At 43.2% G+C, this 13,121-nt stretch overlaps 1 protein-coding gene across 1 annotated transcript; it reads right to left on the bottom strand.

Annotated features, from left to right (window-relative positions):
• Positions 1-273: 273 nt before the first annotated feature.
• LOC123440276 lies at positions 274-5,718 on the bottom strand. Its single transcript, XM_045116856.1, has 5 exons — positions 5,275-5,718; positions 2,916-3,025; positions 2,417-2,788; positions 1,031-1,760; positions 274-603 (listed from the first exon to the last, which is right to left on the bottom strand). Exons 1-5 carry the CDS (start codon positions 5,510-5,512, stop codon positions 524-526), a joined length of 1,530 nt encoding a protein of 509 aa, XP_044972791.1. The 5' UTR covers positions 5,513-5,718; the 3' UTR covers positions 274-523.
• Between the last annotated feature and the right edge of the window lie 7,403 nt (positions 5,719-13,121).

Genomic DNA, 13,121 nt, shown 5'->3' with positions numbered 1-13,121 from the left:
GACTTTTTTAGACACAAATTTCCTAGGCCAAAAATGGCTTGCATCAAGTCCCCTGCAACTGCCACCCGGGGTTTGGAACCCTGGTTTTATGAGAATGATCTTATATGATGTCAAATTCAAGGCGCACAGTATCATCAAAACACAGCATCATGCATTTTAGATGCGTTGGTTTACTTTCGAGACCATCGAGCGTTCTATCGGTGGTCCACGCAACATTTGAACCCCTGAGAATCCGAACCGGATGCAGCTACTCTACGACGACAACAGACAGTATAAACTTTTATACTGGATTCCATCATGTTTTGTTCACCACTGAACAGCAAGACTGGGCAAAACATGTGCAACAACACGAAAGGGCCCGCCGCCTCTGGCTTTGACCACTATACACAGAGATGCCCAGTTGCCTGCCTTATACCCCTGACGGCAGTATTTACATGCTATAACAAACCAAACCCCCCTTGCTCATAGGGTACACATTTTAACGCACCTAATACGACCCCCTGAAAACAGCATGCTAGCCCTGTCACGGTAGACCGAGACCCGCCAGCAAACACAGTAGGAATGCAAGTGCCCATTCACAGGAATGCCTTCGGGCGGCAAATGCTGTAATAACAAAACAGCGGATGATAAGTACCAGGATAGGGTATGCTAATTCACATGACAAATAGGCAGCGGGATGGATAATTGGATGGTCTACACATGACAGCACAGATAACAGGATGAAAAATATTCCTAGCATGAATAACAATAAATTGTAACAGAGAGCCACGATGATACTAGGCAAGTATTTATGTAAGGAGACATGCATTAAGCCATTGGCTAGTTTCATCGGTATAGCTGGCATGGCAAATCGGTTAGGTAAATCACTAAAATTGTAGTGACAAGCATGAAAACTGATCGCTGAGGTCTGCATGGAATAAAACTGCTGTTCTATAGAATAATCTACCAACTCCGAGCCTTGATAAAAATGTCTGTTAAAATTAGCAATGCCCGGCAGTTGTGGAAATGAGAAGAGAGAGAAAAGACTCACATGTGTTGGGGGCAGGGGCCACAACTGGCACTTGAGCGGGATGATGTGCATGGGCGAGAGACACTGTATGCAGCGGGGGCTTCACTTTTGCTGGAGATGGAGCAGGGGAACCATGGTGCCTCTTGGGTTTATTTGCAGAGTGACCAACAGAAGGTGATGGACTAATAGAAGATGGTGACACTGCATGAGGCATGATGGGTGGGGAAGCATAATGATGATTCCTAGCTACTGGCTCAGCCGCTGGGGCCACAGGAGCCTTATTGTTTGGCTTATTGGTGTATCCATATGAATAACCAGATGGGGATGGAGATCTATATTTGGGCTGTTCCACAGGAGGATGTACAGGAGCAGGAGATGGGGGCAAATGCCTAATTACATCATGACTACGGTGATGGCTATGGTGGTGGTGATGGTGGTGGTGGTGATGATGATGATGGTGACGGCGATGATCTTCATGAGTCATGGGTGCTGGACTGGGTGCATCACCATCACTCCCGCTGTGCAAAGAATGCCGCAGATACGATGAAAGACTTATCTGCTTTACTTTGCCAAATACAGTGTGATTCAGTCCCAAGTTTCCTGAAGATGAATTAGCAATAGTTTTTGCCAACTGCTTCATTCTTGGAGGGGAAGGTTGGTGATTCCCAACTTCTAGAATAATGGAGGCCCGAACAATTGTTGGAGGAGCAACCGTTGAACCTTCCAAATTTGTCAATTTGATATAGAGGATCTGCAAAGCATGTGAACAGGGGATCAACTAAAAAACAAAAGCAACATACAATATTCACTTCACATACTAAGACCATGGAAAAGTACGCTTCCCGTCCAACATTTTGGAACATTCAACAAAATAAGAGTCTATGGGCAAGTATGGAGTTCTGAGTTGCAATCTGTACCCATACTGTCATACTGCTATTGAGTATTGATTGCTGTGTTAGACCATTTATATTGCATATAAGTATGTTCTTTTCGTTCTTGATAGTCAATTCCACAAAAATAGGAAAATGGATAGGAAAAAAATCCCATAGTGTTTCTTGCATGTTCGCTCATACCTTTATACAAAAACACAACATTCCTGGTGTACTTTGTCCCTAGCAGAGAAACTACTCAGAGGACATGGGAGTTCAGGTACATGAGTAAATGAAATTTATGTGGTCATGTACATGGTTGTTCTGCTTTTTGCATACACATGCGGGCGCAGGAATCCAACTCAAGACAAATAACAAGAAGCAAGCATTCCTTTAAAAAAAAGCAACCTGGACCTTTCAGATTTGGTTCAACAACAATTTGATCACGATAAGTGTGTAAAACTAAACTAACATGACAGGCTAGTTATTATTAGAATGAAAAATATTAAATAGAACCCATCCAGAGGCTAGCGCCAACCTCATTGGTGTCAAGAAGTAGTCCTGCCCTCATTTGGTCTCTCAACTCATTTGTTTTATCCTGTACCTTGTTGATTGGGAAATTCAGAGTGAAGTTGAAAGATGCATACGGCTTCTGCACAAGAAAAGCAGCTTGAGGAGGGATAATGGTTATTCCTCCAGGGAACTTGAGCACCTCGAAGAATGATGAGTTCCCAAACAGCGACTCTGTCAACTGGAGTGTTGACTGTTGTACAACCAAGGACATGAAATGAGACCTAAGAATGCTCAACCATGTTGATGACATAGTTGAGTATTTTGGATAAGGCACAACACTGAAGATGACATTTGTCCAGTTTGATGCACCTGATGGTTGTAGAAAATTTACAGCAACCTGTGCAATCATTTAGGAATTAGGAATCACGTTGACCGATTGTGGGGCGCACTGCACATGATAGGAAGAACATTCGCAAAAAAAAAGGCATGAAGTATATAAATAAGGTGCAGAATTTCTGCCTTACAGTAGAGTTAGGGATGCCAATTTCCTCATAGATGTCAAACTCAAGCTTAGGTATACTTTCATTCAACTCAGAAACCGTCTTTTGTAGCATAAAGCTTGCCACTATATCAGCTGCAAAAAGAGGAGTACTTCAATTGTCAAATATTCTCAATAATGTCGTACTGAAATATTTATTTGAAAGCTCAATAGAAAAGATCATAACACATGAGTTCTCAAGAAATCAAAATGGGAATCATAAGTGAGGTAAACAAGTAAGAGAGAAAGACATTACCTCAACTGAGCGGACATGAGTATTAATGGTTGTTAAAGGTCATGGGCATGTTTGGTTGCCATCCACATTTTGCTACACTTTTGTGCCTTAAGTGTCGCAAATTGTGGCAAGCGTTTGATTACAGCCACAACTTTGGCATTCCACACTTTTTTAGTCACATACCTCACTTGCCATAGACTCGGTTGCTAGCCAACTTTTGCCACAAGTGTGGTGACCAATTTGGTCACCAGAAAAACTGTGTTATGCCACACTTGTATATAAGATTCAAAGCATTTTTGCTCCTAGCCGCATCATGTGGATGCAAATGTAGAGGGACCATGTTCCATTCATCAATTTTTTACTTTTGTGTGATCAAAGCTACATAGACAGGTTTCACACAATATCCAGTATCATAACTAAGACCTCGCTATTTGTTGCATGCCCTAGGTGTTCGTTTCATTTATAAATTGGTATTCTTAAAACTGATAATACCCTTTCTTGCATATAGCACCCCAATTATTTCAATGTTTCAATCTATTTTCCCTGATTCCCTGAAAGATTAGAGCTGACTGTAGACAAAATGATGCATACACTGAACTAGTGAACTCACACTTTCGTGCATTGACCATACTCTCCTCAAAGGTTCTTTACATCAAAATTATATCTCCAAGAGCTGACATAATCACTTCCATCAGTTCAATATAGCTGCCACCATTGGGAAAATATTTCTCAACATCTACTTCTAATGTAACCATTTTATAAACTTTTGCCTTTTCTATCGCGGTAGTTTTTGTTAAGGCATGGAAACTTCAGGCATCACTATTTTATAAGTAACCTTTCTTCTACGGAAGCACCTTTTGTCAGTCTTCTAACGTCACCATCATGTAAAGTATGGACTCTTCTACCACGGCAACTTTTGTTGGGACTTCATGACATAACCAGTCATTAAACTGTTGCCTTTTTTTGCACAATTTTTTATTTGAACTTTATAACATCACCATTGAAATAGGAGTTCCTTATCTATCGCAGCCCTTTTTGTCGTGAACAAGTCTATTCGACAAAGCAATGACGTTTTCACGGCAACTTTTGTCATGATCTTGGAAGTCTAACATTATCTATTGATCTAATCCCAAAAAGTGTTGCCTTTCTTTTATGGCAAATTTTGTCGGGATACTATCTCTCAGCAGCCCATGAAACGTTGCCGTTTCTTCTACTGAAAATCACGCCAGGATGTCATAACACCGATAAATAACTATTCGATAAACCAGATTTTTTGCCATGATCTTCTAATGTGACCTTTCAATATTTTTTGTCAAGACTAAGATTAGTATAAAACAATATTTTCAAGAACAAAAAATACCATAGATAGCCAACAACGCCCATTTTTAGTTCTCCTACCGCCAGCTCAAGCATATATCAATACCCAAATATTCAATACACACAAAAAAAATCCCATTGCGGTATGTACTAAGAAAATGGGTTTATTCTTTTTCTCCACCAAAGTTCTAGAGACAATACAATAAGAGAATACACCAGAACCGATTTTAACCCTGTCTTAGCTAACATTAATAACTAAATGCACACATTGAGCTCCACTGTAACGAAGAAAAAAAATCACAACTCTGCACCAGCAACTCCTCTAGAAGCGCCAGCATGAGCACCCTAAAAAAATGATTTGCTTTCCAATTAGGAAAAGACACCTGAGTGAACTCAATGTGGCAACTCAGCAGCCATCCTGGCCTGCCAAAATCGGCACAAAAAAGGTTTGGTGGTTTGGCCTATATTTCCTATCATGTTTACCGGCAAGAATAGCACCTAGATAACTGCGCTATACCGCATGTGTCCGATTTGGGCAGGCAGGCAGAAGCTAATACAAACATGTCTTGAAGAAAAAAAGGAAACAGATAAAAGAACTTCTTAATGCAAGCGTATTTTGGTTCATATTTACACTCAGAGGCGCAAACTTGGCTTGAATCACTCGCGAATCTCCAAACTCCAGTCGCTGATTTAGTCACTACTCGTGGCGTTGGCGTCCACACAACGAGACCGATTTAAAAACTAGACGATTTTAAAAACTGAAGGTTGCCGAGATCTCGCAATGTGAGCTGACCTGCGAGCGCGTCCCCCTGGGGATCCGGCGGCCCCGCTCCGCGGCCGCGGTCGCGCCCGGCGAAGGGCGGCAGCCAGAACAGGGCGGAGAGAACCACGGCGGCGCCGAGGAGGAGCGCGGCCACGCATTGCGGCCGCACGGACCGGCGGCATCCGCTACAGCTTCTTCCTCTTCTTCTTCCTTCTCCTCCTGCCTCCGCCGCCGCCCCCGGCGGCTGCTCCCCGGCCGCCTTTCCCATGGCGCGCGCCCTCACGCATCACCGCCCGCCACCATTGCCGCCGGATGGAGCAGGGGCGGGGACGGGACCCACGCGAGGCTAGCTAGGGTTTGGGCTTGTGGCGTCCGCCGCGTATACTGCACAGCAGCAGAGCAGAGCAGTGCGGCGCGCACGGGTGAGGACTGAGGAGGTGGGGTGGTGGTGGAGTAGAAATGGTGGGAGAGAGAGCGCGTGTGCGTGCGTGCGAGGACAAGGGGTGATGGCCTGGCCGCTGGCTGCATTTAGTGCCCAAGTCTGCTGACAGCATAAATGATTTTAGCTCAGTACTATTAATCATAAAAATCCATATATGCTTTCCTAAAAAATACCCATCGGTTCCTAAATATAAGTCTTTTTAGAGGTTTTCATAAGGGACTACATACGGATTCATTAATTTTGCTTCGTAATCCCCTAGTGAAATATTTAAAAAGACTTATATTTAGAAATGGAGAGAGTATTATAATAGGCACAAATTTGAGGAAACGTTTCTAATCGAGAGACTGATTTCACAAGGACGTGTTTGGTTGACTGCATTATTTTTTGCTTATTTGCATATTTGTCCTAGTTGGGCCTTGTTGTGCATATGCTTATTTGCATATTTGTCCTAGTTGGGCCTTGTTGAGCATATGCACGCAAAAACCAACATGTGCATGTTGATTGGTTGCGTGCATGTCCTCTCCCTTCATCGTAACGACGCCTCTACGCATCACGTTTGGTTGCTGGCATTGTATGTGGTCACACGAGTGCACGTTGTTTGGTTACATATGAGCATAGACTTGTGCTCACCTTGTACCCTACTTGATGAGCTTATCAATACCACTACACCTTATACACATTCACACCGAGCACGCCAACGCCACGACACAGCTATGGCGATGAATTGGACGAAGATGATGGAGTACTTCAGCCCTAATGGTCGATCCACCTTGCCAACCGCAACCTCGTTGCCAGCTATGGCGATGAATTGGACGAAGATGATGGAGTACTTCAGCCCTAGTGGTCGATCCACCTTGCCAACCGCAACCTCGTTGCCAGCTATGGCGATGAATTGGACGAAGATGATGGAGTACTTCAGCCCTAATGGTCGATCCACCTTGCCAACCGCAACCTCGTTGCATGAATGCTCTCGCACATACTCAGAGTAAGCATCTTCTGTCGCGTGCCTAGTCTTAAACCCTCCTATGTGGTTGTTGTTGTCGTACCCTGAAACTTGTTTGTTGCAAGCTTCCTATGAACTGTAAACCCCTGGAACCCTACCTTCGAACACCACATACCACTTGCCCTGGCACAAGAGCAATAAGTTCAAGCAACAAGCATTGTAACATACATACAACAAGCAATGAAGAACTCTAGGAGCAAGCACTGGAGCAGAAGAGCATTAGTAAGCATGCATGATCATAGCAAGTTCAACCTACACTACTTTTGTGTCATCCTACCACCACATCCAAAAGAGGGTGTATTCTTACCACCGCGGGTTCGTGATCACCGCGAGGATCACTGTGAGGGGTTAGTATATACCACCTCGCCAAAATATACATACCATAAGATTGTTTTTAAGCCCTAACTACACAAAATATACGTTGTCATCGTCGTCCTTGTCGCCATCGCCGTCGAGGATCATGCACGCCGCCGCTGTCGGCGTCAAAACCGGCATATCTCAGGTAGGGGGTCCCAAACTATGGAGCTTGGATCGATGGGTTGCAGGAGAGAGGGGTAGATGATGTTTACCCAGGTTCGGACCCTCTTAAGGAGGTAAAACCCTACGTCCTGCTTGATTATATTAATGGGGAACGATGGTTACAGAGTTGATCTACCTCGAGATCGTACGAGATAACCCTACATGAGGTACTCTGCCTTTACGTATAAGGGCTTCCGGTTAGGGTTACATGTTACTCTTGGGGAACGTAGTAATAATTCAAAAGTTTCCTACGTGTCACCAAGATCATCTAGGAGAAGATAACAACGAGTGAGGGAGAGCATCTTCATACCTTTGAAGATTGCAAAGCGGAAGGGTTACTATGAACGCGGTCGATGGAGTCGTACTCGCGACGATTCAAATCGCGGAAGATCCGATCAGAACACCGAACGTATGGTGCCTCCGCGTTCAACACACCTACAGCCCGAGGACGTCTCCTCCTTCTTGATCCAGCAAGGAGGGAGGATAAGTTGAGGGAGAACTCCGGCAGCACGATGGCGTGGTGGCGATGGAGTATGTGGCTCTCCGGCAGGGCTTCGCCAAGCACCGCGAAGGAGGAGAAAGAGGTGGAGAGGTAGGACTGCACCAAGGGAGATCAAATCAGGTGTGTGCAGCCCTCCCAAATCCTCCACTATATATCGGAGGGAGGAAGAGGGGGGTGCGCCACCCCTAGGGAAACCCTAGGAGGTGCAGCAACCCTAGCAGGAGGAGGAGGAGGCGCCCTAGGGGGTTGGCTTGCCACCCAAGGCAGCCCCCACACCTAGGGTTTGGCCTCCTTGGCCTCCTTGTGCGCCTTGGGCCTCCTCCCCTTGGCGCACCAGCCCTCCAGGGGCTAGTTCATCTCCCCTTTCAACCCATGTGGCCCTCCGGGACAGGTGGACCCTCCCGGTGGACCCCCGATACCCTTTCGATGATCCAGGTACAATACCGATAAACCCCGAAACCTTTCAGCGACCGAAACTAGACTTCCCGTATATAAATCTTTACCTCGGGACCATTCCAGAACTCCTCGTGATGTCCGGGATCTCATCCGGGACTCAGAACAACCTTCGGTAACCACATATACGATTCCCATAAGAACTCTAGCGTCACCGAACCTTAAGTGTGTAGACCCTACGGGTTCGGGAAACATGCAGACATGACCGAGACATCTCTCCGGCCAATAACCAACAACGGGGTCTGGATATCCATGTTGGCTCCCACATGTTCCACGATGATCTCATCGGATGAACCACGATGTCGAGGATTCACTCAATCCCGTATGCAATTCCCTTTGTCTACCAGTATGACACTTGCCCGAGATTCGATCATCGGTATCCCCATACCTTGTTCAATCTCGTTACCGGCAAGTATCTTTACTCGTTCCGTAACACATCATCCCATGGCTAACTCCTTAGTCACATTGAGCACATTATGATGATGCATTACCAAGTGGGCCCAGTGATACCTCTCCGCCACACGGAGCGATAAATCCCAGTCTCGATTCGTACAACCCAACAGACACTTTTGGAGATACCTGTAGTGCACCTTCATAATACCCAGTTACGTTGTGACGTTTGATACACCCAAAGCACTCTTACGGTATCCGGGAGTTGCACAATCTCATGGTCTAAGGAAATGATACTTGACATTATAAAAGCTTTAGCAGACGAACTACACGATCTTGTGCTATGCTTAGGATTGGGTCTTGTCCATCACATCATTCTCCTAATGATGTGATCCTATTATCAATGACATCCGATGTCCATGATCAAGAAACCATGACCATCTATTGATCAACGAGCTAGCCAACTAGAGGCTCACTAGGGACATATTGTGGTCTATGTATTCACACATGTATTAAGATTTCCGGTTAATACAATTATAGCATGAACAATAGACAATTATCATGAACTAGGAAATATAATAATAACCACTTTATTATTGCCTCCAAGGCATATTTCCAACAATTACCGACATAGATCGGGAGTAGATAGACTGAACTGGTCATCCTGCCTTGGAGTGCACGTCTGTCTTTGGAGCTTTCCATCTTGATCACGTAGTTGTCTGATAATCCGATTCTTCAATGACGCGGCCCATATGATCGGCCCATGAGGGATAACCCGATTTCCCAAGGACCCCTTAATTCGGAATTCCCTCAGTAACTGGCCTTCAATGCCGATGTGTGTGTGGTCTTCGGCAGCCGAGCACTTAGACAAATCGGCTTGCACGACGAGTTCTCTTTATATTCGGCTAGTATCAGTGTAATCGCTCTAATGATGTGATATTTTTTTAAACATGCGTTATTAAATCCAAAGTCTTTTAAAGGCCCTAAGGTGAATAGTAACACATCTCACAACTCTTGTGAAGAAAAGTCACAATAACAAATAATGAGCCAAACTCGAGTCGCGACTCGAGGCCACTCATACATCTCCAACGTATCTATAATTTTTGATTGTTCCATGCTATTATATTATCAACTTGGGATCTCTTATATGCATTTATGTGCCATTTTATATCATTTTTGGGACTAACCTATTAACTCAGTGCCTAGTGCCAGTTTCTGTTTTTTCCGTGTTTTTGACCTTTTTCGGAAAAGAATATTAAACGGAGTCCAAACGAAATAAAACCCGCGGGATGATTTTTTCCATAACAGAAGATACACAGAGGACTTGAGAACCAAGGCAGGAGGTCTTCGGGGAGGTCACGAGCCCCCTAGGCACGCCCTAGGGGGGCGCCTAGCAGGCTCGTGCCCCCCCCCCCCCCGTGGCTCCTTTGCCCTACCTCTTTCGCCTATAAATTCCCAAAAATTCTGAAACCTCCAGAGAGAGCCATGAAAATACTTTTCCGACGCCACAAAGCTTCTGTCTCCGCAACACCATTGCCTCTTCGATGATGCGTGAGTAGTTCACCATAGACCTTCGGGTCCATAGCTAGTAGCTAGATGGCTTCTTCTCTCTCTTGGATCTTCAATACAAAGTTCTCCATGATCTTCATGGAGATCTATCCGATGTAACTTTCTTTTGCGGTGTGTTTGTCGAGATCCGATGAATTGTGGATTTATGATCAGATTATCTATGAATATTATTTGAGTCTCCTCTGATTTCTTATATGCATGATTTCGTATCCTTGTAATTCTCTTCGAGTTATGGGTTTCGTTTGGCCAACTTGATCTATAATTCTTGCAATGGGAGAAGTGCTTGGTTTTGGGTTCATACCGTGTGGTGTCCTCACCTAGTGACAGAAGGGGTAGCGAGGCACGCATCGTATTGTTGCCATCAAGGGTAAAAATATGGGGTTTATATCATATTGCATGAATTTATCCCTCTACATCATGTCATCTTGCTTAAGGCGTTACTCCGTTTGTTATGAACTTACTACACTAGATGCATGCTGGATAGCGGTCGATGTGTGGAGCAATAGTAGTAGATGCAGACAGTATCGGTCTACTTGTCTCAGACGTGATGCCTATATGTATGATCATTGCCTTAGATATCGTGATGACTTTGCGCAGTTCTATCAATTGCTCGACAGTAATTCGTTCACCCACCGTAATACTTGCTATCATGAGAGAAGCCTCTAGTGAACACTATGGCCCCCGGGTCTATTTTACACATTATATATTCAGATCTACAAAAATACCAAAAAATACTTTGCTGCACTTTTATTTCTTTTTACCTTTTATCACCTTCAGATCTCACCTTGCAATTAACCGTGAAGGGATTGACAACCCCTTTATCGCGTTGGGTGCAAGTTTGTTTGCTTTTGCGCAGGTTCATTGGTGCCTCATCTTGATACTCCTACTGGATTGATACCTTGGTTCTCAAAGTGAGGGAAATACTTATCTCTACTTTGTGCATCACCCTTTCCTCTTCAAGGGAAAAACCAACGCAAGCTCAAGAAGTAGCAGGAAGAATTTCTGGCGCCGTTGCCGGGGAGTATTCAAGTGAAGCATATCCAAGTAACTTTGCCTTTTGCCTCTCGTTTTCCTCTCCCCCACTTCTAGGACGATTTTCCAAAAATACCAAAAAGATTTTCCTTTTTATTCGCTCTTCTTCCGTTCGCATTTTTGTTGCTATGTTTGCTTGTGTTGCCATGTGCCTTCTATTTGCTTGCATCTTTGATTGCTAAAAATCTATTGATATGGATCCTCATCCACTTGCTAATCTTTTCAAAATACCAAATTATGATGAACAATTTGCTAGTGAGTTGAGTGCACTTGACTATCTCTATGGAGTTCTGTTTGAAAATCATGAATCTGGAAATTTTGATGAAGTGTTGAAAGAAGAAAATTATAAAGTGGTTCATGATATCTGCTTGAATGAAAAACATGATTGCCATGTTGTTAGTATGAATTCTCTGAATATCTATGATGCTAATGATATGCAAAACCACAAGCATGGGGATGTTATTCTTGATGAAGATGATATTTTTTGTTTCCCAAGTTTTGGTGATGACCCTTATGCTATAATTGATCATGAAAAGAATGCTTTGTGTGATAGTTATATTGTAAGATTCCTTCATGATGTTACTGAAAATTACTATGAGAGAGGAACATATGCTTTTACATATTGCAATAATATCAAGCTTCCTCTCTATGTGTTCAACGTTTTGAAGTTATGCTTGTTTTGTCTTCCTATGCTAGTTAATTCTTGTTCCCATAAATTCTGTGCTCACAAAATCCCTATGCATAGGAAGTGGGTTAGACTTAAACGTGTTTTTTTGCCATTCATGATGCTCTTTTGCATTCTCAACTACTACTTTTTATGTGAGCATCATTGAAATCGTTAAGCCTAGCTAGGGGCGTTAAACGATACCGCTTGTTGGGAGGCAACCCAATGAATAAATTTATTTTTGCTTTTTACTTTCTGTTTTGTTGAGTCCACACCATCATGATTCTGTGATGATTGTGTTTTTTATGTTTTAATTAGTGTTTGTGCCAAGTAGAACCTTTATGATTAGTTTTGGTGATAGTTGTTTAATCATGCTGAAAAAAGACAGAAGCTTTGTGCTCACGAAATTATTTTTAATTCCTATCCAGAAAGAGCTTTTGAGTTTATTCTTTTTGCTTCTGATTGACACGCAAATTTCCCTAATTTTCATAATGTTTCAGAATTTTTGGGATAACAAAGGTATACAAAATATATAGAGTGCTAGAGACCGTTCTGTTTTTGACAGATTCTGTTTTTGTTGTGTTGATTGCTTGTTTTGATGAAACTATGGTTAGTATCGGGGGGTAGGAGCCATGTAAAAGTGAGAATACAATAATATAACATCAATCTAAATGGAAATCAAGTTTAGTACAGTACCTAAAATGTTGGTAGTTTGTTGTCTTATGCTAATGATATCACGAGTTTCTCTTTAAGTTTTGTGTTGTGAAGTTTTCAAGTTTTGGGTGATGATCTTATGGACAATGGAACAAAGAGTGGAAAGAGCTTAAGCTTGGGGATGCCCAAGTCATCGCAAGCCAAATTCAAGGACACCAAAAAGCCTAAGCTTGGGGATGCCCCGGGAAGGCATCCCCTCTTTCGTCTTCAATCCATCGGTAACGTTACTTGGAGCTATATTTTTATTCACCACATGATATGTGTTTTGCTTGGAGCATTGTGTATTATAGGAGTCTTTGCTTTTTGTTTTATCAAAATCATCCTTGCTACACACCTTTTTGAGAGGGACATGCACTCATCGTGAATTTGTTAGAATACTCAGTGAGCTTCACTTATATCTTTTGAGCTAGGGAATTTAGCTCCCATGAGCTTCACTTATATCTTTTGAGCTAGATAAATTTTGCTCCCATGAGCTTCACTTATATCTTTTGAGCTAGATGATTTTGCTATAGTGCTTCACTTAAATCTTTTTAGAGCACGGCGGTGTCATATTTTGTAGAAATAAAAACTCTCGATCTTCACTTATATC

This window comes from Hordeum vulgare, chromosome 1H (genome assembly GCF_904849725.1).
Source record: "Hordeum vulgare subsp. vulgare chromosome 1H, MorexV3_pseudomolecules_assembly, whole genome shotgun sequence".
NCBI classification, from domain to species: domain Eukaryota; kingdom Viridiplantae; phylum Streptophyta; class Magnoliopsida; order Poales; family Poaceae; genus Hordeum; species Hordeum vulgare.
The sequence above is the reverse complement of the archived record's forward strand: the minus strand, read 5'-3'. Positions and strand labels throughout refer to the sequence as shown.